Below are 22,204 nucleotides of genomic sequence, written 5' to 3' on the forward strand. Positions count from 1 at the left end.
GTGCGGAGCGGGCGCCAAGGCCGGAGGGAGCCCGGCAGGCAAGCGCCGTGGGGGCTGGGCTCGCCCCCCCCTCCTGAGAACATCTTATTCCCTGAATTGTTCTCTGGGAGACGCTTCCATTATGGAATTACATTTTTTTTTTTTGCACTTTGCTGCACGCGGTTTATTAATAGCTGCTCTCCTTTCCACCGGCTCCGCTATTGCCCCGGGTTCCCCCTCTGCGAGCTGCGTTTCGGGGATCCGATCTCACGGGCAGAGGAGCCGGCCGAGCCCCTGAGCCGGCCGCGAGCCCCGGCGCTGCCGGGGGACCCCAGGGGCCAGCGGCGGCCGCACGCAGCTCCGTGCTGGCGGCGGCGGGGAGGGCAGAGCCCGGCCACGACGCGTCCGGCGTCTCCGGCGGGACCCCGGTGCCGAGCTGCGGGCGGGCCCTGCCGAAACCAAGGCGCTTTCCCAAATGGCGACTTCGAAGGCTGCTCAGCCGCGGCAGGAGCGGAGACGTCGGAGCGGGGAGCGATCCCGCGGCCCCGCCACCTGCCTCCGCCACGAGGCCGCTCCCGCTCCGCGGCACGGGCGAGAGCTGCTCCGGAGCGGGGCCCGGCCGGCCGTGGTCCGGCCCGAGGTGCCGGGCGATTCCTGCAGGAGCCGGGCACGGCGTCRCTGTTTTGCACCTTTCTCAGGAGCCGCCGGCGGCTGCTGGCCCCGCTCTTGGCCAGCGACGGGCGCAAGGCTGCTAATAGCCTTTTATGAGCAGAACACAACAAATTTCCATCTGAATTTCTGCCAGGAAATGAGCTGGTTCTGCTTGGTGCATGGCGGGAGAAAGACAAATCGCTCTCGGGGGTTGGCAGCACGCGACCGCTGCTCCGAAATGCAGGACAGCATCACTTAGCCCRGGAGAACATAAGGCAGAGGGAGACGGGGGGCTGCTCCCTGCCGCCACCACGGCCCCAGAAAAGCACACGAGCAGCCTTTCAGGATTTGCACATGCTCACAGATTGCTGCAAGCCACTTTGAAGTGCAAATTAAGCTTTTTTTTTTCTCCCCCATCAGGTTTGAAGTTAATTTTGATGCAAAGGAAACAGCTCGTCTTCACCCGTGCACACGCGCGAAGGAGGCAGGTGCTGCGGCGCCGATTCCCGCGCCCGGCGGCACCCGGGACCCGGTGCCCTTCGGCACCCGGGACCCGGTGCCCTTCGGAGAGCGCCGGGGCCACGGCGCGAGGCCCCCGCGAGCCCCGGGCAGCCGCAAGCACAGCACGACTGCGCCTCAAGGAAAATATCTTGCAGGGTTGCAGCTCAGCTCCACTCCGGGGCTGGAGCTTCTCCTCTGCCTTTTTCCCAGCAGCTGAATCCACCAGGAGGCTTACGCAGGGCGCGAAGGCGAGCGGGGGGCACGGACCGTCCTGCGGCCTCCGCTCGGTTTCCCCGAAGCTTTAAGCCCGGCATCAGGAGCAGCCTCCCCGGAGCAAGGGGCAGGGAAAGGCGCCGCGGCCCCGGGCAAGGACGAGCCCGGGCTGGTGGCGACCTCGACGCCCCGAGCCCGCCGGCAGCCGCGGAGTGGGGCTCAGCCCTCTCCCGGGTTTCCACGTTAACTCGACAACTGAAGTATTTAACTCTGACGCGCTTTGGGCTTGCCCCCGACGCCCCGAAACGTCSCGCTCAGCGGTCAGGTCCCGCTCGCTCCGAACGCGAACGTTCGCCGGGAACGAAGGCGCCGGGCGGATCTCCGGATCAAAAGCTTTACTCGCTCCAGGAAAATCACTCACCGCCCTTCAGGCGGAGGCGGCGCCGGCCTCCTCGGTGTCGCCCGCCGCGGGAGGATTAACCTGGCCACGTCTCAGCACGGGACACTTGCAAACGCCACGGGCAGAGTCCAGCAGTGCTGGTTTGCAGCCGGCGAAGGTCTCATCGCCGCCGCCGCGGGCCCCCAACCCCTCCACCGGCCCCGGCTGCCACGGGGATGAGGACGGGCAGGACTCCTATAAACCCACCTGCGATTTTTTTTTTTTTTTTTTTGCTTGCAAACACTGCTCCAGTGCAGGAATACGAAACTCGCTTGATTTACACCAGAAGCCACAGACACATTTGTAGAAGGGCTATTTTAAGCACCGAGGTTAGGCCAGCACAGATGCATCTTTACGGAGAGAATCTAATCATCCCGCCGCACATCCACTTAGAGMGGAAAAGCTCCGATCGTTTTCCACTCGGCTTATCCGTCCCCGCCGCGCAGCGGCGCTTAGCTGGAAGGGGAGAGCCGCGGACCCAGAGGTCAATACGGAGGYGGGCTGCCGGCTGCGCGAGGCACCCCGGCCTGCCGGAGGACGTCGTCTTTCAGGGACGCTGAGGAACCTCGAGCAGATTACTGGGGGGGGACAAGGGGGCCCAAGTTTCCAGTAAAAACTCTGCCAAGCCCRACTCCATTTGCAACACCGGCCCTCGCGGTAAACAGCGGCCAGAGCAACCCCGCTGCGACGCGCCTGCCCTTGCCATTTCAGCACGTTTCACAGCTCCGCTCCGGTTTGGGGCCGCGCACGGGGCAGCCGGGAGAACTCCAGGCCTCCCCGGACGGGGCGAGCGCGTCCCGGCACCCGCTGCCTCGGCTCACGCTCCACTCGCGCCCTCGCCGCGGCGCTGAGCCCGGAGCGCTGGGCTGCTCCRGAGGTAGCAMTCRYYTKSSMARRYGAKTGCTAATATTAGCACCCCCAGTGGAAGCTATGATCGAGCAGGCCAGGAAGTGCACGCAAAGCGCTTTCAACTCCACTARAGCTGCGGCTCTGAGCGCAGAGCAGCTTTGCTAAAGAGCCGAGGCAGCTGTACGGACGCGTACATAAAATCGTTACGTTAATTCGCCGCGAGCTGCATCAGTGGATCTTTGCAGCCTCAGCTCTAGGGTTTCGGTGCCCTTTCCCACGGTGAGCCGGAGGCAGGCTCAAAGCTCAGACTGGCAGGGGGCAAGCGCGAGGGTGTAAATCCTCGTGCAACCCTACCGCTGTCTTCCGTGCTATCTGCAGCAACAGCTACAGGCGAGCATTTGCCGGAGGAAAGCSGCACCACGTGACGAGCGAGCGTAAAACCCTCTCCGGAGCCCCTTCCTAATCAGCGACCGCGCCGGTCCCCGCTCAGCAGCCGCCCGGCTCGAGCTCCCTTGCAGCAGGAAGATTTACCGAGACGTTTCCCAGCCGGGCGCCCCGATTCGGCACGCGCCGCGGCAGGACRGCTGCGCTCCCGCGCCGGGCAGAGGCGCGCACGATGCCATCTCAGGCCGCCACGCGGAGCTGAGCGCTGCCTGGGTTTTGCAGCACAGACACTTCCCATCACGCTCAATCACAGGAAACCGCTCCTGGAACAGCTTACGACAGCGCGATTTCTTTTAACGCGCTTCAGTAGCTGTCACAAGGGCAACTCGCCAGCGCTGCAAGCGAAGGCAGCGGCTCTTCTCGCACCCATCRCTGACACCTTGGGAACAGCAGCGCTAAATACGCAGCCGCAAAACTAAAGCCCCGGCCACTCGGTCCAAAATACCGTGAAGTTTCATGCAGGAGTTAACAGAGCTGTGACACCAACCAAACAAGCCGCCCCCCGTGCGCAAGCACCTCGCGCCGCCTCCGGCTCCGGCCCCTCCGCCGGGCAGGCGCCGCGGGAGGGAACGGCGTCCCCGCGAAGTCGGCACTCGGTGCGTTTCACCTCAAGGCACCCATCGCTCGGCGGGCAGCGCCAGGGAGAACGGGGGAAAAAAAAAATAAAAAATCACCACGAAACCGRGTCAATCACGGACAGAGGAGACCGAGCTCCGGTGCCCAGGCGGAGTTTTGCACGGCACCGTTATCCCTGCGCGTTTGAGTGGCACATACGGCTGCCGACACGCTGCTGTCACCTCCAGCTCCCCCGAGCAGGAAACGGGTGATCGTCACTCATTCAGCGCGCACACCCACACAGTCTCGCTGAGCACCGCCGCGGGGGAACGGCGCTGGCGGGAGGAGATGCAGCGGCTCTGCAAAAAGAAGCAGCAAAAAGTAACGAAAACAAAAATAAAGCAGCTTTTATTTAGAAGGTAAATAAATCAATCCTAGCAGTTTGTTAGTAATCGGGTCCTTTCCAATCATCATTAACAAGTCAAAACAGCCGATGGGGAGGTGGCACAGTGACAGTACTCRAGTGTCTGCAGATCAAGGTCTTTGCTATCAGATGCCAAACGAACACCAAAGCACTGGTTTCTTGTTAGGAAASACTGACAAATCGACAAAAATCAGGTTAAGCAAGGAACTTGCTTGGTTCTGAGCTAAAACATCTGGATTGCCTTAACGGGCRCTTTTAAAGATTAAACTTTTCCCCCAACCTGTGCCTGGCAAGACAGTCGACCGAGAGAAAGAAGAGAGCGTGATATGGAAGCGCCAGAGCACAACACTCCGGCGCGGCCGGCCTCCCCCAGCAGCCACGCTCAGGCCCAGGCTGCGAGCTAAGAAAGGCTTTTGCTGAAACAAGCACGAAAAAAAAAATTATTCTATTAAGTCTGCCAAGCAGTGAAACCAGCTCTTTAAAAATGATATAAAACTCGGCCCTCCCTSTAAAACCCACTAGTACCAGAATCGGAGGGTAACAGTTCCAGGCCTAGGCACCAAACACGGCAAGCGCAGCCCAGCTTCTTCTCGCTGCCGCGCYGCAGGATGCTCCTGCCCACGTGAAAGCCTGTATTGTTTAGGGTTACGCTGAGAACAAAAGCCCCAAAAAACAAAACCTCCCAAAACAAACATGACAGACACAGGTTTGTTTCCACTACTGTCTCAGTGTACTTTATTCTCCTGCTGTCTACAGCTGAACAGCCACACAGGACAGAAACAGGTAGCACTGAGGAATGATCAGATTTCTTCCCTCCACGCCCCCTCTCCGACTTCAGGAATGGCTTTTTTTTAATATTTTTTTTTAAAAGGAAATCCCACCCCACCTCAAGAAACAAAATAAAAAGAAAAGGCATTACTAGAAATGTGACCCAGGCCACTCCCTAGTCCGTGTTCAGGAGCTCGTTGGCTCTCCCAGTTAACAGAGCTTTTCCTCTCAAAACGCCTGGGATTTTTATTATTATTATTATTTTTACACTGGTTCAAAGGTCGGCACTTCGACTGCATTCTGAACCCAGCACTGAAAGGCACATATCTGATACCCTGTACAAGAGCTATTGTGGATGCTGCAGTGCAGATGGGCAACAAAAGTGGACTCCATTGTAATGGATCCTAGGATCAGACAAAAGGAAACTGGGGAATAAAGTAGATTTTTACCTGCTTTTTTATTTTTTTTTTAAAAAAAAATACTGACTAAAGACTTTTTTTTTTTTACTCTCCCTCCCACAAAGAGCTTTCAAAAATGCCCATGTTAAACTGCAGATTCAAATGCTGGTAGTAGCAACAGCTGCATTAATAAAAATGAAACAAAAAAGATCTCAAACCCTGCACCTTCTCCATTTTTCTTGGCTTATTGCTGACAATCTAGGATAAGCAAGGGACTATTCCTCAAAGAAAAAAGTTTCATTTAAGAGGAAACAAGAGATTCCGATCCTTCGTGTGAAAATAAGAGTTGCATGATTACAGAAGCAGTAAACAGCCAATTCATTTCAGAGTTGCCCATCAGACTGTTACTACTCTATTAAAAAATTGTTAATGGGTTCCCCTTTTACTGGAAAGACCAAGAATACAAAAAGGAATTATTGGGGAATGTTTGACACCATTTTATTTATCTTCAACTGCAGTGGAAAAATATAACCTTTTACAAGTGCCGTCTTGTGTAAGCTCAAGTCAGTATATATATATTTTATATAAATTTATTTTTTTCCTTTTTTTGTTTTTGAAGTGCAGCAAGAGACCAATACCACATTAAATTTGATCAAATAAAGAGCACAAAAGGCCAAGCAGTTTCCAAATGGCATTTTATCAGATTTTGTTTGAACATTGAATTTATCCTCATTTTGCAATCCAAAAATATTACCTGAAGTTTTATTTTGTTTTTCAACTCTTTGGCACAATTTTTGTGGGTGTTCAGGCTGCTACAGTACAAGTCAGGAGAGATCTTTCCCTTTGCATTCTCACTGCCAATTCGGAGCACTTATGTTTATATTTTTGTTTTTTAAGCCTGAAATCATTTGACAATTTATTTCTATTCCCTCTAACGCAAGAGTTTTCCCCCATTTCTACATTCACAGTTGAACAATATTAAGGAAGGAAAGGCGCTTTGATGAAACAAGATCATGAAAAGCGTCACTCAGAACGGGAGCTCTGAACATTCGTCAGTGTTTCCCTAAAATAAAAAAGCCCTAAAGAGCGACTTTCCTTTTTTTTCCTCTTTTCTTTTTTACATCTCTTATGCTGCATCAGTAGACTGAACTTCGGTTAGTTTATGAAATGCAACAGCTAACCCTTTTTTGGGAAAAGAAACTGCAATGACTTGAAGTTGAGAATGTGGATACCGCCTCATTCACACACACTCACTCTTAGACTGAAAATCCTTCACCCCTCCTTTTATCCCATGCACTGACAGCATCGTGTGGCAAAGGTTACAGAAGGCGGGCTGGAGACCCAGGCTCCATCTCTCTCCAGCAGCCAAAGCCAGACCTCAGACAGAGCACCACAGTTGAACCTAGTTTCCTCTCTCTCAAACCGGCCATTCCATTCTGCACTGGCCAAGACAGAAAAGCTAGTCCTAGTCTGTCGGAAGAAGAGACTGCTTATTACATTAACAGAAATCGGTCGTTCCCTCTTCCCGAAGATGGCCGATGCCAGGTTTTCTACGCAAGTCAGTGCTCAGCTCACTAACAGCGCTGCTGCTGTTGCTGTGGCGGGATTTTCAATGTGGTGTGTTTCAAGCCTCACTCACTCATCCTCTCATTCCCAAACATTCAGCATCCGTGCACACTCCTCACTTCCGGGTTTTTTCAAAAGATTGGAGATTTCCAGTGGGGGTCTCAGGTGTCATCCCAATGGTAACAGATCTGCAAGCAAAAAGGGTCAATCAAAAAACCCATAAAAACCTGTGTTCAGGAGACTTAAAAAAAAAAAAAAAAAAGACTAACATTAAGAGAAAAAGTAACTTTACAGGACTAAAGGTGAAATAACTGGGATAAGGGAACTCTCCACGTAGGGTGGCAACGCTGGAACAGGCTTAATCTCCCAAAGGCAGATATGCTATGATGCCTACCTTCTACAATCTGCTCCTTTTAAAAGGCTCTGACATGACCAGGGCAAAGACTTTAGTACTACTGCACTTGCCAGCCTATGACAATGCTGAACTGCTCCAAGTATGGAGCATTTCACAATGCAAGAAGCCTTCAAGTCTGTATCTCATCTTGTGAAAAATCAAGCATTTCACTGTGCGCCTCAACGTTTGCAATTGTTCTGATACACGACGCTGCAGATGGGGCTTGTTTACAGAAAAATAAATCTAAAAAACAACCTTCCATACAAGAAACCTTTTGTGAAGTGTCTCTTTTAGATATGAGTCTAGCTGATTTCTTAATTATTTTCATAGCATGAAAAGGAGATAGGTGGAATCCCTTACCAAGCTTGGTTCTTTAGTTTTCTCAGTTCTTTAGTCGCCCAGGTAGCGAGGGTTTTTGTTTTGTTCGTCTTGGATCTTCTTCCTTCAGATAGCAGTTCATGTATCATGGGTCTAGCTTCTACTAATTTCAGTACATCTTTTCCAAATGCTGTACACAAATCCCTGGAGAAGAGAGAAAGAGAGGGGCTTTCGATGCTGAGTGCCACAAACAGATGTGCCAATACCAGTTTGATCAGCTCTTCCTAGCAGAAAGAAATCTGACTCACAACTTATATCCTTTTCAAAATGTTGCATACGGTCACTAATTTCAGCAGCAGGAGACCCAAACAGTTTCTCCTCAAATTATGACTAACCAGAGACATTCAATCTCCCATCCAAAAACTGTTCTCTAAATTCAACAAGAAAAAAATAAAAAGAATCAGACCTGAGCTCCTCTACACATAGGGAATTATGGTTTTGGTCCCCAYCCTCCCATGTGTATATATGTTTTTTAAAGTGTGTCACATCATCTTAGAAATTCCAGATGTAGGATTTTTCAATAACATGCACATAGCTTTCACTTGTACCTATAGGTTTTCTCCAGCAGTTAATGAACCTCACCTGCATTTACTACTGAGCACTGTCCTTTGCTTTCGCTTTACATCTTGGTTTAAGAATTTAACTCTGGACTGTAAGAAATGATGTTAAAATACTTCAGATAGCYTTAATATTCCAAGTTGCAGTTTTCTGACTATTGTACAAAGACTTCTAGCTGATGATTGCTGTCAATTTTAAAGTATGTTTAGTGTGCTTACCCTATCAGTCCAGCAGCACATGCTACTACTCCATCTGTGTGATCCTCATCTCCAGCAATGTGGTCAATGAAAGACAGAATAAATTCTACTCTGGGTTGCACCAACATCACATCCGCTGAAAGAAAACAAYTTTGTTCTAGCAGACTGAAACACAGCTCACATTTAATCATCTGTCCTTTTAGAAGGGTTTCCAGTATACTCCCAGACAGCCAGAATTCGATCCCAGAAGAGCTCTCTAAGCTAGGGAAGGCAGAGAAGCCCTGCCACACAAGCAAGAGGAGCTACAGTGAAGAGTTCTAAACCTACTCCCTACTCATGGCAGTTAAAATATTTACTCCCACGCACAAAGGAATTTACAAGAATATTCCTATGAATGAGACAACTCTCATGAAAAAGCTTGTTCAAGGACAGTTTTTCCTATCTCCATTTATCATTTCAGCCATAGTTAACAGAATAGGACAGAGTACTCACGATGCACATTTTCTTGGTCTCCCTTCAATCCTTGGATGATGCCAGTGTAAGCTTCCAGACAGCCTTCCCTCAACTCATTTAAGTAATCCACCATATCAAAGTCAGACTAGAAAGGCAACAGGAAACCATGCTTTAGTATCATCCTTGATGAAATATGCCTTACTTGCTTACAGCTTTAACGAAAGAATTGCTAAGTGTAGTGTTGGCTCACCTTATCAACCTGTGCTTGGGAGGCCTGCTGGAGAGTATTCAATACAACATCTAGGTATTTTTTAAACTCTCCTCCAATGGCAAGAGCAATATCACCAAAAACTGAAAGAATCTGAGGCTTCACAGACCTATGGACATTTTCATTCTGGAAGAGATTTCAGCACCATTAAGTTTAGCTGCACTTTTTAAAAGGGGAGAGCTAATAAATTAGGGCATTTACTTGAAATTTCAACCCTTACTCTCAATAAATTTGGATTCAATTCAAATGGTAAGCAGTATAGTTGTCAAACATGGGATCTTCAGAGCATGCCTAACACTTCTGCTTCTCCCACCTCCCACTTTCCTCTCAGTATGCAAGCCAACTGTTACTAACTGGCTAATGAGAAGGTAAACACTCACCCCCAAGTTTTCCAAGAGCAGCTGCATAACCTCATCACAGAATGGCAAGATGTTGGATTGCAGGGCTCTACATAAGTCGCCAACCAGGCCCACTGCAGCCAGACAAACCTGTAAATAGAACAGCAAGTAATACACCCACCCAATGAGTCAGTCTTTCACATCCTATGTGGAAGCTTTAGTTTATTAGAACACTAAGTAGTGGTGAAGGGCTGTAGCCATTAAAATCACCAGGCACAGTGACCCTCATGTAACAGCTGATGAGTCCATGCTTGATTAACCATTTAAGTTAGAAGCTGCAAAGAAGATCTGGACAAAATTTATCCAAGAGGGAGAACAAGAGTTCCAGACACTAAAGACAGGTACTTKGTCTGAACAATTGCTACCAAATTCAGCAGCCAGGTGTTCTAAATACCAGCCCCACAGCAAGTACCATGACTTGACATTCTAATGGAAATTCACAGCCAGTGGCAACCTCTCTCCTCATCAAGGGCAACTAATACACAGCCACTGTGAAAACACAGGTGTTAAGTCAATAAAGGCCTTCTGCTGAATTAAGTACAAGGGAATCTAAGTTTGTGCATGCAGACAGTAATTAGAGAAAAATCTATGGGGCTCCAATTCTAGTTTCTTCACCAGAARCTGTGGTATTTTACAGATGCACACCTGCTGAACTCAGCATCTGCGAGCAGATGAGAATTTAGAGATTTTGAACAAAGGGCTGCCTGATTTGACCTCTACCTGGTACTCAGCATAGTTCTTCAGTCCAATGCCAAGGAATGGTTTGAAGGCATCCATGTACTTCAGAAACTCTCCACCTAAGACTGTGCACATAAAAAAAAAAAAAAGAGAAAATCTCTGGTTAGAGAAAAAAAAAAATCTAGCCTACAACACTTTTTCCTCAAGCTCTACAAAATGGAAACCTACCATCAAATTACACCCCAATCCAGTACCTGCATGTTTTAACAGAAACAACAAATTGATTCTCCACTAGATTTTACACAGAAATTGAGCATCACTGAAGTAGGTCCATCTGGACTAAAGCAAAAATCAGAAGAGCTTAGTTCCTTGCAGGCCTTTGAAGATAAAAAAAACGAAAAACAAACAAACAAAAAAACAAAACAAAACAAAAAAAACACACCCCCTCCTGTGCTCAGAAAGCATGTTGAGAGCTTTCTCACTGAGCAGACTGATTAGGAACATCATGGCACACATCAGACAAGGTTCTACACTTTGCATTCGGTACTTTGGGAATAGGAGTACCCTTACATCACTTTACATCAGTTGAAAATTCTTAATTCTATTCACATTGTTTTTCATCTGTAAAGTCTTCCTTTTGGAAACAGTGTTCAATCTCTTCACTTCAGTGCAGCTCAAGTAGGGCACTCTTAAGGATGCTTATATTTAATTAATATTTAATAGAATAAAAGATTTCTGTGGCTACTCTTCTTGCCACTCCTATCTTCCCCCACTCATTTGAATTACTAAGATCTGCATGCAAACTTATCTACCCAAAGTGGAAAGGCCCCTGAATAAAAAGGATGTGCTTTCATTTTGACTTGCTAGTTACCCTTGCAATGATGCTACTCAACTCTCTCTCTGACTTCGCAGGTAGCTCACTCAAGCCCGCTGAGTATTTTCAAGAGCAGTCATAGGCTGTTTTCCAGAGAAGGGTGCCCGTCAAAGTCACAAACATATTCTCCGAAAGATTAGAATCTAGAGTAGCCCTTTCTGACAATAAAAGGGGGAAAAAAAAAATCTAACTCTGCTGCAGTTCCAGGCTGTTGTGAATTGTCAGAACTAGGCATGTACCTCTGCTAGAAATCTGGAGAACAGAYCTTGAACAACCTAGCTATGCCAACAGCCTCAGAAGTACAAACGAAAATTCATATGAATCTCCTCACAAACTAATCTCTCTCAAGACCACTTTCAACTTATACATAATTTCTTAAACTAGAAACAAGCAAGAGGCAGGGCAGGATGGATATTAGGCAATAAGATTACTACCTACAGATTTTCAGCAGCACCTTAACTTTCACATTCACACGTATGATAATTGACAACACAGTACATTCCTAGAGCTYAAGATCATGCCATAGCTAGCATGTTCTAAATATGAATCATGAAGCTGAAACGGCCTAGAATGCCACAACTCAGATTTTGTTTTCCTTCACAAATTGTAACTCATGCTAACACTGATCTCTGCCACTGATTTCTTAAGCAAGAACAATGAATATTAACCAATCATTGACAAAACTCTACAAAACAGAAATGGGTCACAGGCAGCATCAAGTATGATGCATTAAGATAATATTAAATCTGTACAGCAACAGCACGAAGAAATGAGGTTCCCATTGTGCTAGGCACTGCACAAACTTGCACTGGTTATTTTCTGTCAGAATTTGTATTGCAGTAACTACAGAAACAAACAGAAAACAAGCCATTCATTCAAGAAACAGTCAAACAATCAGCTAGTCTCARGGCTTCATAGATCGATGTGGTGAGCTGTGTGGTCAAAACCATACCTCAAGCAAAACCAAGAACTATATATATATGTATGTATATATATTTTGCTATATAATCAAAACACAATAAAGCAAACCAGTTTTGTCCCCAACACAACCACCATACTCTGCCCTGCACTGAAATACTGACCTTCTACCAGGGTGCTGACTGCCATCAAGGCATCTTCCTGCACGCCCCCCGAGCCAGCTGTGCTCTGGAACATCCTCAGCAGAGATGCCATCACCACATCAGAGATCTGCAAAGCATCTTGATGCTGGACTTTCCGGAGAACGTTCTAGTGGGGAAAGGAGAAAGAGACTGTAATTATTTCCATATACACTAGGATGAATTATTCCTTTACATGTCCTACGTTAGTTCTGAAAGCTCATGACCACCCCAGGCCGCTAAAAGGGAAGATAACTGCTTTGAACTCTATTGCTGCAAAAATATGCTTTGTCAGTGCAAGCGCAAAGTCCTATTCATTTTAGCTACACTCAATTTTCCAGCAAGAGAACAAGCAGACTTTACCTTTCCTGCTGCATAGGCTGTTCTCTGGGCATTCCATTTGTAGCTGGCATTAAACAAGACCAGCCCAAATCTGGCCCTATAACAAAGCCCATTTTCCACTGTAACAATGTGATAGCAATCTTTTATTGTCAATWACAGATCACGTGTAAGCTTTACTTTTTAAATTTAATTTCATGCTGTAGAAGCAAGTTTACATAAATATATCTAGCACTGAAGTATATGAAAAACAATTCTGATMTCTAGAGAGCAGAGGCAGCCCTACATACAAACAGAACAGCCTGGTGAGTGCACTTGTGCTGTGTTATGCAGCATACCTCATTTAGCAGAAGGACCAAGGGAAACACCCTAGGTAAACACCTAAACTTAATTTATGCTCTGCTCACCCTGTACAATTCTGACAGTCTCTTTCAGCATGTGGAATAAGGATACATCAAAGCTGTGTTCTGTATTTAAAATAAATTTGCATTTCCTATGAAAAAGAGAAAGACAGATCCCTTAACCTGAAGGGGAAAATAATTATTTCAASTCTGATTCTTTAAACTGAGTCATCTCAAAGAGATTGACTTTGATTAAATAAWAGTTCTTGATTTTCCTCATCCTTCTAAGCATTACTTTTTTTTTTTCCTCCTGCTGTAGTTTAAGGGTGTTTTCAGCAGAAAAGAAAAACTATGCAACAGAATAATACATTTGACTACATATCACTGAAAAAAATCCCTCTGCTAATTATTCAGTTAGTGGTATTAAGTATCTGCTGTAGCTACTGTAAATACTCATAGTTCTGATTTTGTGAGTGAAGCAAAGTATCTTTGTAAATTATAACTAACAATTTAATTCCATCTGTGCTACCTGYACCACACTTCCCACAAGTGCAAATAGATGACCTGACAGAGATCAGTGATCACATCGTGCCAAAATGAGAGATCCTAGATACTGAAGTCTCCCCATTAAACCAAAGACATAAAGACAGATTATTTCTATCCAGCCATTATTTGAAAACTTACTCTAAAAATTGCAGAGAATAAAAGTATCAGTTAACACTACTGGCTTTTAAACAAGAAGGATTAAAGTTAGTGATTCAAAGCAACTTGGAGACAATGCCCAGGAGACCTTCTAACCTCATTTGGAGAATGGAAAGCTAAAATTGATTGYCAATAGAAACCGGTTGCTACCCATAGCTGAAGAAAAGGTTCCATTTCCTAGGCTAATAGAAATGAAGTGATGAACTCCAAGAACCAGGTAACATAACAGAAGAAAGGAATAAATCTGAGTAGAGATGGACATTCAATAATTCTGCTTTTATTTCAGATTATATAGTAATCACCTACACCTGCCAGAGAAAATCTAACTTTCTTCTGAGAGCTGCACAGAGCTGTGGTAATGCTGAATCTATATCCATTATACATTTTTAAAGTAGTGCCCTATAATTTTAGTAAGCCAGGCAGAAAAGCACAGTCATATTACTTTTTCTGCAGTATTAACAGGAAAGCTTCAATATCAAATACCATGCGAATTTAGAAAGATTGCCTGATGTGTCTGCTGAGTAGTTTGGAAAAAGTGGCTGTTTTCAGCAGACTTTGTAAGAGTAGGCAAGAAACTAAGTGAGCAAATGCTTCAAGTCACAGGCGCTGTTCATTACCAGATGTTCAATTTCAAGGACCCTTACTGCATTTTGATTAGTGCCATTTTAAATAAGAACATCAACCACAAGTGGCAAATTAATACGTTAAAGCTATTAGAGTTTTTTTGCTTGTGCCAACCAAAGCAATTGTTCAATCTTTAGCCAACATAACCAATCTGAAAGTGTATTCTGTCTTTAACATGCCACATTAAATCACTCTAGTTTTTAAAGTGTACTCTACTGGAAGAGCTGAAGCCTTTCAAACCTTATCACCTCTCACACATTAACTGGGACACAAGATCCGATTTCACCATTGAGRTATCAATGCCAGAACCAAGTCTGCATTCTCTTGAGGTATGGAAACTTCTCTGAAGTGCTGCTTTTCCATAACCACAAAATAAGGAACAGGAACTTACCTGTAGAGTAGCGCAAAGCAGAGACTGAAGATCATTGAACTGGATTCTGTCTGAAGTGCTCTGGATATGAGACTGAAGAAAAAAAAAAAGCACAAAAACCCCTCAAATATAAAAAGACTTGATCACTGTCCATGCAAACCAGGAAATTTTAATAGTGCTATGAGCTTCAAAAAAAGCAATTTTAAATATATTTGATCTTTTAAAATAAAGGTACTGTCCAGAAGCTTAATATATTTACCTATGCGTACATAAATAAAAAGACATTATGCTATAATATAAACAAGCTGCAACAAAATTCATTTTTCTACACCAGATAAAGCCACAGCACAACAGCAACATTAGACCTATTATTTCCCTTAAACTCCTTACCAATGTGGAGGTATAACTCAGGTTTACCTACCTCCATCTGCAGCACTTGCTGAAGTCGTTCCATAATGACCAAAGTTGTCTTCTGGACAGCAGGGTAACAGTCCTTGGCACTGTTTTTCACTATTTCCATCAGAGCTTCATACGCAGAACTCCGCAAGTTATTCTGGTGTCCATCAGGCCTATCACAGAAGGAATTTATTTTCAGCTCTCAGTGCTCAGGCTTGCTTAGAAACAGCCCTTTTTTAGTAAATCAGTAACAGCTAAATTGCAGTGTTGTGACAAGCCRAACCATTGTATTCCTGTATTACAGACTTTCAAGTAAATGAAATTGGTGAAGTCACTTTTGAGACATGTTTTCATTCACTACTAAGAATGATTTACAACATCTTTAGTCAGAGACAGCAAGGTAGCAAGGACAGGAACAGAAAAAGTTTTGAACTCTCGTATCCCAGTGTACTATTACCCTAACCTGGAAGAAATGATCAAGAGGTGAGCGACTTACATTATTACCTCACACTCCTCTGCGACATTAGTGAGAATGTTAAATTTGAAATACAGATAGCCAAGATCTATACTCAGATGATTAGCGTCCTTCATAGCCTTGAGCTAGACACTACACTTTTAGTTTGAAGTAAACCRGACCAGAAGAGAGTTTAGACTTTGAATTGTTTAGACAGTTGCACCATTTAAGTAGTGCTCAGCTGAAGGCTTCAACTGAAGACTGAACTGATCCAAGAATTGAACCCTGAGCTGTCAAGACTCCTTATGTGACCTTGGAGGCAGATTTTGAGTTCAACATTACCCTTTTTATTTATGCATCTGCAGAGCTGAGAAAATATTTTTCTTGTCTATTTATACATCAGCTTAGTTAAGGAAAGTACAGTATCTCGCCTAACTAGGTCCTTGTCTCTTCTGGGAGTACCTGGTGCTAATGTAAATGTAGTAACACTACAGCAACAACTACAGCATAAAACAGTCACAGTAAAAGGAACTATAAGAAACAAAGATTTCCAATTATGTCTTGCTGCCATCCTGATTATTCAACAGCCTTCTAGCCAACCTTGAAAAGTGTCGTAAAAACCATACAAAGGTCTGCACAGTCTGATACTGTACTGAAAAACTTTAAAGTAAAACATAGAAGATACACCTTTGGAGAAAACCCCAGGCTTACTAAAAACAAGCATGGACAAAACACTGAGATATTATTCTGTGTGAACAGCTTTCCTCCTGGGGAATCTGCATTCTGTATTCCAACCAACGCCAAAAAGCTCAATTCTGATAAARCACCAATCAGATCTAAGCTGCAAGAGAAAGACGATCAACAGTCTGAAATAAGAGCATCTTTGCAGAGCTTAAACCAACTTTAATGTTACCTATCTGTGGTCTCCAGAAGTTTCTGAACTATAAGCTCAAATGAGGAGGATAAGCAGTAGGTTGCTGGCTCTTCCTGATCATCAGCTACATCTGCAGCTTCATAGGCAGCTTCAGCAAGACTAGAGAAGGCCTGAAATAGAGAACAACCATTTCTAGTGAGRCTATGACCACAAGTCAAGAAACATATTTGATATCTTAATCATTCTAAGGACAGATTAGTGGAATGGTGTTCAATTTCCAAAAGGAAATGGTTTTTGGAGAAAACATATGCCATTCCTTGGAGTCCATCAGAAATCAGACTTCCTGTATATTTCAAGCTCAAATAAGATTTCTTATTCTTAAAAGAAAACAAAACAAAAAAAAACACACAGGTGCAGGATTAACTGTTCTCTTCATAAACAGCTATTTGCTTACTGCACAGAACCTTTGCGTAGCAAAGGTGAAAATTTCAAAGCAACAAAAGTGAAAATCTTAAAGGACTTCAAATGCGATATTAACATGCAAGGTGGTTAAATTACCTGCAGACATTTGTCTGCATAGTATTACTGGTCTCAGCAACTGGCAGTTGTCAAGAATCTAACAGCATAAAGGCAGACTGCCTCAACTACACAGGGTATTAACAGATTCTACCTATTATCTGGCATTATCACAACTTAAAATCCTCAYTAGAGAAGGCCGTGGACTGCTCAAATTCCCAGCTGCAGAGCAATTGCAACTGCTCTGAAAGACAGATGGATTAAACAAAAARGATGAAAGTCTCCTGATTTTCACTTCAATTTAAAGATACATACACACATTAYATATATATACATACACACACACACTATTCATTATCTTCAGGAGACAAGAGCCACAGCTACGTGAACTTTGTCAGGATCAACAGATCARGGAAAAAGCTTCTGCACTGACTAGAAGTCTTCAGACCTCTGCAGTACTGAAAGAATGAATTCTGTAGTTCCTTGAACTTGTTTTTGACATGCAAACACTCATCTCTAGCCAAATCCTCTCAATGAGGATTGAGTAGCTCTGTTAAGAAGCAGTAAGGGACATACCCTCTTCACAGCAAAAGACCAGACCTGCCACTTGGTAGTAAACATGCATAAAGAAGATACAATTGAACTCAGCGAGCTAACCCAAGGGGGCTCCAGTAACTCAGATCAAAGCTCCATAAGGGAACAAAGTATCTCCTGCTCCTCAAACTAGCTCTGAAACCAAGGCAAGAAACAGGCTTTGGTAATAGGATATGAGAAACAAAGTATCTTATGTCTCCCTTAAGATGTAAAGGCAATCCAGCTGCCCTGAGAAAAAGTTAAATCCCAGAGCTGTCACATCTGTTTTCTGGGACAGTTTCCACAGCATTTTTAAACCAAAGACAACTTCCACATCCTGCTAACACTAGCATTTCTCTCCTCAGTAGAACCATAAAACAAATTAGACTATCTTACAGTTCACCACAGTTGCATGTGCTGGATGACCAAGCCATGACTTGTCTCCGAAATACATTTAAATATATTTAAGCTCTGGACTTTCTTAATGAACTCTGTTGTTCTTTTTGATACACACCTACTGTAYGTTAAACAGCAAAGGAACTGCCTTACCCAGCACACATTGGAGGCCACTCTGGGCTCAGCACTCAGGCCCTCAATCAGACACTGCAGCAGTGGAGCGAGGTATATGTCATTGATGGCAGCTTCAGGAAGCATCTCGCAGATCCTGCCCACAGTCCATGCAGTTGTGTCTCGAACCACAACACTAGGGTCCTTCATTAGTTCTATTAGAGTTGGCATAGCCTAGAATATAATTGCGATCAGCAGAAAGACGGGACTATATTTAATATATGAAATAATTGCCACTGTTTCTGACTGTTTAAGAGYTAGCAATCGATTTTGATAAGCAAAAAGGGGAAAAAAATCCATCTAGATCTATTTGAGTCATTGTGCCAATACCTGAAGATTCATAAAGTTACTTCACAGTGGATAAGATCTGAGTGTTGAAGCGTCTAGAGCCAGGTATTCTGAAGTCCTGTAAATTCCTGTTGTGAAAGCCGTGTAGCCTAGCTACATGCTCTCAGCCCATGATGAGATATTCCCATTTCAGCGACAGTCAACACAATTAATCACAGTAGCTTCCAGTATCTACGCTCAGCCTTTGCTACCCAAATCTCTCTAAACCATAATGATTAGAAGGCATCCTTTTGCTTTTCCTCAGATTAAGAACAATGYGTAAAGTAAATTGTGTACAAAGTAACTTATGCTCAACTATGCCCCAGTACATCCTGCAAGTAAATTTGAAAGTTTTTGTTCTAAGAGCCTCCAAGAAAACATGATGAGCCTTACTTGTATGACTAGTGGTTTGAGCTGGTTAGGCTCCGGTCCTTCCAAAATGCACCCAAAAGCCATTACAGCTGCATCTCTGTACCGCCAATCTGGATTTTTAATGTGTTCTTTAATAAAGGGCAGCACATGAGGAACAATGTCATCTTCACAGCAGGTCGCCAGGAGCATGAGACAAACTCCTGCGGCTTTACAGGGGTTCCAGTCATCATCATCATCATTTTCATCCTAGGAGAAGAATAGCAGTCCTGGTCAGTCCGGGAGAACAATATCCCTTACCAGCCACAGCCATGGTATTCTGTTGGACCTAYGGCAAGTAACATTGCCTTATTACATGGTGTTTTATTTAGAAATTAATTCAGATTTATGAAGTACCAGCTACCTCTCTGGCAGAGAAACAACCTGAATTGCATCATCTCTATCTTCCCATCCAGTTTTAAGGCTGTGAGCTCATTCCTGACATACCCACACTATCCTCATGCATCTTCCAAACTGCTTCTCACATCTAGATTGAGATTTTGGGTTTCTTTCATCCAAGCCATTGCCTTGCAGAGAGCAGCCTGCTGTACCTAGGTATAGCCAGTTAAAGAGCTTCTTCCCCCCCAACTGTTAGCTCAGCCACTTATCAAATTCCTTTGAAGCTATGTACCTGTGATTTGCTTACCTGTTTTATTTTTCCTGTTTTAACAATCACTTTAAAACCTCCTGCAATTTAACTCTCCACATTCAAACGGACCACAATACAAAAACAGACATGGAAACAAGTCACTGGATACACTAAGAACACGCCAAGCATTTTCCCATTTCACAACAATAAGACAAGTGAACTCCATCCTGTATGGTTTAATTAACAGTTCTGTTTTATAATTRGGCCTGCTGTAGAGTGTAATTCCATTAATTTTGATTAGACTGTGAAACAGTCCAAACAAGTCCCCATGAAGTCCTTAGCAGGCATCAAATAAATGTGGACCCAAGAACATGTAAAGCTTAAAAATTCCAAGAACGGGATCTCAAATGAAACAAACTGTACACTAGTTTTAAACTTACAAACATTTCAYGAGGAACACAGATAACTAAAACCTCTACTTATGTCAAATACAAGCRTGTGTTAACAGAATACAGCATAAAAATGATACTCCATGCAGTCTCAAAGTCTCAGCTCTAAAGAACAATGCATCATTCGGTCAGAGTGGTGCATGGTGTCTCATCACAGACCAAGGACTGCCACAACCGGTGCTCAGAACAAGCACACTGTTACAAACTGTAATGGGGGCCTAAAGTATCTTTTAGGCTGAACATTATCAAGAAGTCACCTAYGCAAGCAAGCAATGAACACCATTCACAGTTTGCCATTCCATTCAAGAGTAGCATCACTGTTACAGAACTTACATAACTTTAAGATAGGCAATGTAGACATTTTCTGACATGCATCAGGAAATTTGCAACTCACCTGTTTTGTTAGCGTCTGTGTTAGAATTGGGACCAAATACTGTAATGCTCCCTTAGCATAAAATTTGCTAGTGTGCTCTGGAGGTCTTCCTTGCTCTGCTGCCTAGACAAAATAAAGTTACAAAGTGATCCTCAGTGGGCCTAAAGTCATAAATTCTGAATTGTAAACTTCAATAAACACAAGTTCTCTTATTCTCATGCTCTCCTCTCCYCCCCAACACAAACTTTAAGTTACCAGTAACACACAGGAATCTGAAGGACACCCCAAACCAACGCCAGCTGAGTATTTGAAGTGCAAGTGCAATTTTCCATTCCATGCACATATTGAGCCCCTCCTCACACGGTGCAAATAAATATTTTCAGTTTGCAGTTGTGCAAGTAACAAGTGACCCCAAGTAGAAAAAGCAAGGTCTTCAGTATATAAACTGAAGCTATTTGCTGACTTGTCCTTTTATCCTTGCTATTTTGAACATTCAACACAAAAGTATATTTAGCTACTTTTCAAGATGGAAATGATTCATCTAGAGCCCTTCAAAGTTTAAGCTATTATTGATCTAATTTATGCAAACAGCACCTGCATGCAGAACAATACCCCAAAATCATCTCCAGCCTGTGCATTGTAAAGGATAATAATTGCTTTTATTTCAGCCAATAAAATTATCTTTAACACATAAATAACATAACATATAGATCATGAGCAATCTTTCTGAACACTGGGTTAGTCCTAAATTGCTTGTGCCTATAATAATCCCAGAAACACTACGTATCAGCRTAACATATGAAGTCTGCTATGCCTCAAAGAAAGTATGTAACTGGAAGAAATTCTCTCCCTTCATTACAATTCATATATTTCACTAACTCAAGATGCCATTTTAATGAAGCAACAGCTCAAAAAATCTTCATGATACTGAAAATTTTCTCATATTACATTGTGCCTAATGTACATGCTTAACRTGCATTTAGGTTAACCTTACAGGCGTAGCATGGATTGACTTTGGAATGCTAAAAAGTCAGGTAGCTGCCACGTACCACTTTCAGAAAACTAGCGTTTGTATGTCAGTGTATTCTCAAACTGTCAGATAGTCTTTATCTTAAGTAGTTTCAGTTCCCAGACAGGTTGGCATTAAAATCATTCTGCTCCTTTAAAAAGCCAGTTTACCCTAATCTAGTAAGCAAAACTGTTTTTAATTCAAGTTTTACTACAAATTTTACATTAGGAAACCTATGAAGCCCCAAAAAATAAAACAATGGGTTAGAGGGAGTTACAAATGGAGACTCCTGTGCAACCTTAATTACAGTAGCTTCAAATTTACCTTAAACAGCAGAATAAATTAACCATAGCTGAGCCTTGAGTAAGACAGCTTACAGCACTCAAGCTAGCAGCTAAAAACTAAGCTGGATACCAGCACACTACGCTAATGTCTGCAGCACACATAGTATCTGCAGAGTCAACAAGTCTTGTGGGTTTCATGCAGCCTCAGRTCTCAGCTTCCGTAACAGACATGCATCACGTAATATCAGAGCGGTGCATGATCTCTCATCACGGACTCAGGACTCCCATACAAAGCACTCAGACAGGCTTTCATACAGTATTACGCTTCAAAGAACAGGAGAACCTTCACAGCCATTTCAGCCACAGCATTTCCACATTCTCAAACAGATGATCATGGGCATTCACTCCCCTCCAGTAGTCATTGCAAGCTCACCTCAGATGCCTCTATAGCCAGGTCCATCTCCTCATCACAGACATTTGACCAGAATTCTATTCCCTGTAGAGCCACCTCATCTATGTCACTTTTCATTGCTTCAATAGTGATCTTTACAAACACAAAAGAGAARGATGTTTCAGCAAGTTATTCCTCCTCAAACATATGCCCCATTTTCTTTTGGCTATGTGGTACAAGATTCTAGATTGCCTGAAAAGAGAYGCCACATGATTGTTCTTGAAGACAACCTCCTCATTCAGAGGCTTATCAGTGATCAGCACCTAGTTAGGACTGCCAAGTAAATCAATTAATCAGCACTGGAGTCTCAAGTCTGAAACACCAGATGTTGGTTTTACCAATTTTGCTTGGAGAGAGGTATCCACAGCATGCAGCCACGGACAAAACTACATCCAAAGGAAAAAAACCAAAGAAATTGGGACTGCAAGAAAGAACTTTTCCTCTCAGGTTAAGAGAGAGAAGTACAGGCAGAGGTC

General features: G+C 44.0%; 2 protein-coding genes across 3 annotated transcripts in view; both read right to left on the reverse strand.

Moving 5' to 3' along the window:
• The window catches only part of TBKBP1 (TBK1 binding protein 1), a 15,552-nt gene extending 9,025 nt beyond the window's left edge, over positions 1-6,527 (reverse strand). The window contains exon 1 of the mRNA XM_085318218.1: positions 6,476-6,527. Coding sequence (XP_085174344.1) covers positions 6,476-6,527 — 52 coding nt within the window. The remainder of the gene's footprint in view (positions 1-6,475) is intronic.
• Positions 4,763-22,204, reverse strand: part of KPNB1 (karyopherin subunit beta 1) — a 23,312-nt gene continuing 5,870 nt past the window's right edge. The window contains exons 5-19 of one of the 2 annotated variants that reach the window (XM_085318215.1): positions 21,711-21,821; positions 20,006-20,107; positions 18,559-18,783; positions 17,821-18,012; positions 16,222-16,352; positions 14,880-15,027; positions 14,480-14,551; positions 12,068-12,212; positions 10,154-10,236; positions 9,416-9,523; positions 9,018-9,161; positions 8,807-8,912; positions 8,336-8,450; positions 7,542-7,703; positions 4,763-6,975 (exon numbers count right to left, since the gene is read on the reverse strand). In XM_085318215.1, coding sequence (XP_085174341.1) covers position 6,975; positions 7,542-7,703; positions 8,336-8,450; positions 8,807-8,912; positions 9,018-9,161; positions 9,416-9,523; positions 10,154-10,236; positions 12,068-12,212; positions 14,480-14,551; positions 14,880-15,027; positions 16,222-16,352; positions 17,821-18,012; positions 18,559-18,783; positions 20,006-20,107; positions 21,711-21,821 — 1,845 coding nt within the window. In that variant the 3' untranslated portion in view covers positions 4,763-6,974. Of the gene's footprint in view, positions 6,976-7,537; positions 7,704-8,335; positions 8,451-8,806; positions 8,913-9,017; positions 9,162-9,415; positions 9,524-10,153; positions 10,237-12,067; positions 12,213-14,479; positions 14,552-14,879; positions 15,028-16,221; positions 16,353-17,820; positions 18,013-18,558; positions 18,784-20,005; positions 20,108-21,710; positions 21,822-22,204 lie in introns of those variants that run through there. The other variant, XM_085318216.1, reaches the window with a different exon arrangement.

The sequence above is a fragment of the Rhea americana genome, unplaced genomic scaffold (genome assembly GCF_003343005.1).
Source record: "Rhea americana isolate MKP2758 unplaced genomic scaffold, rheAme1 scaffold_526, whole genome shotgun sequence".
NCBI lineage: Eukaryota > Metazoa > Chordata > Aves > Rheiformes > Rheidae > Rhea > Rhea americana.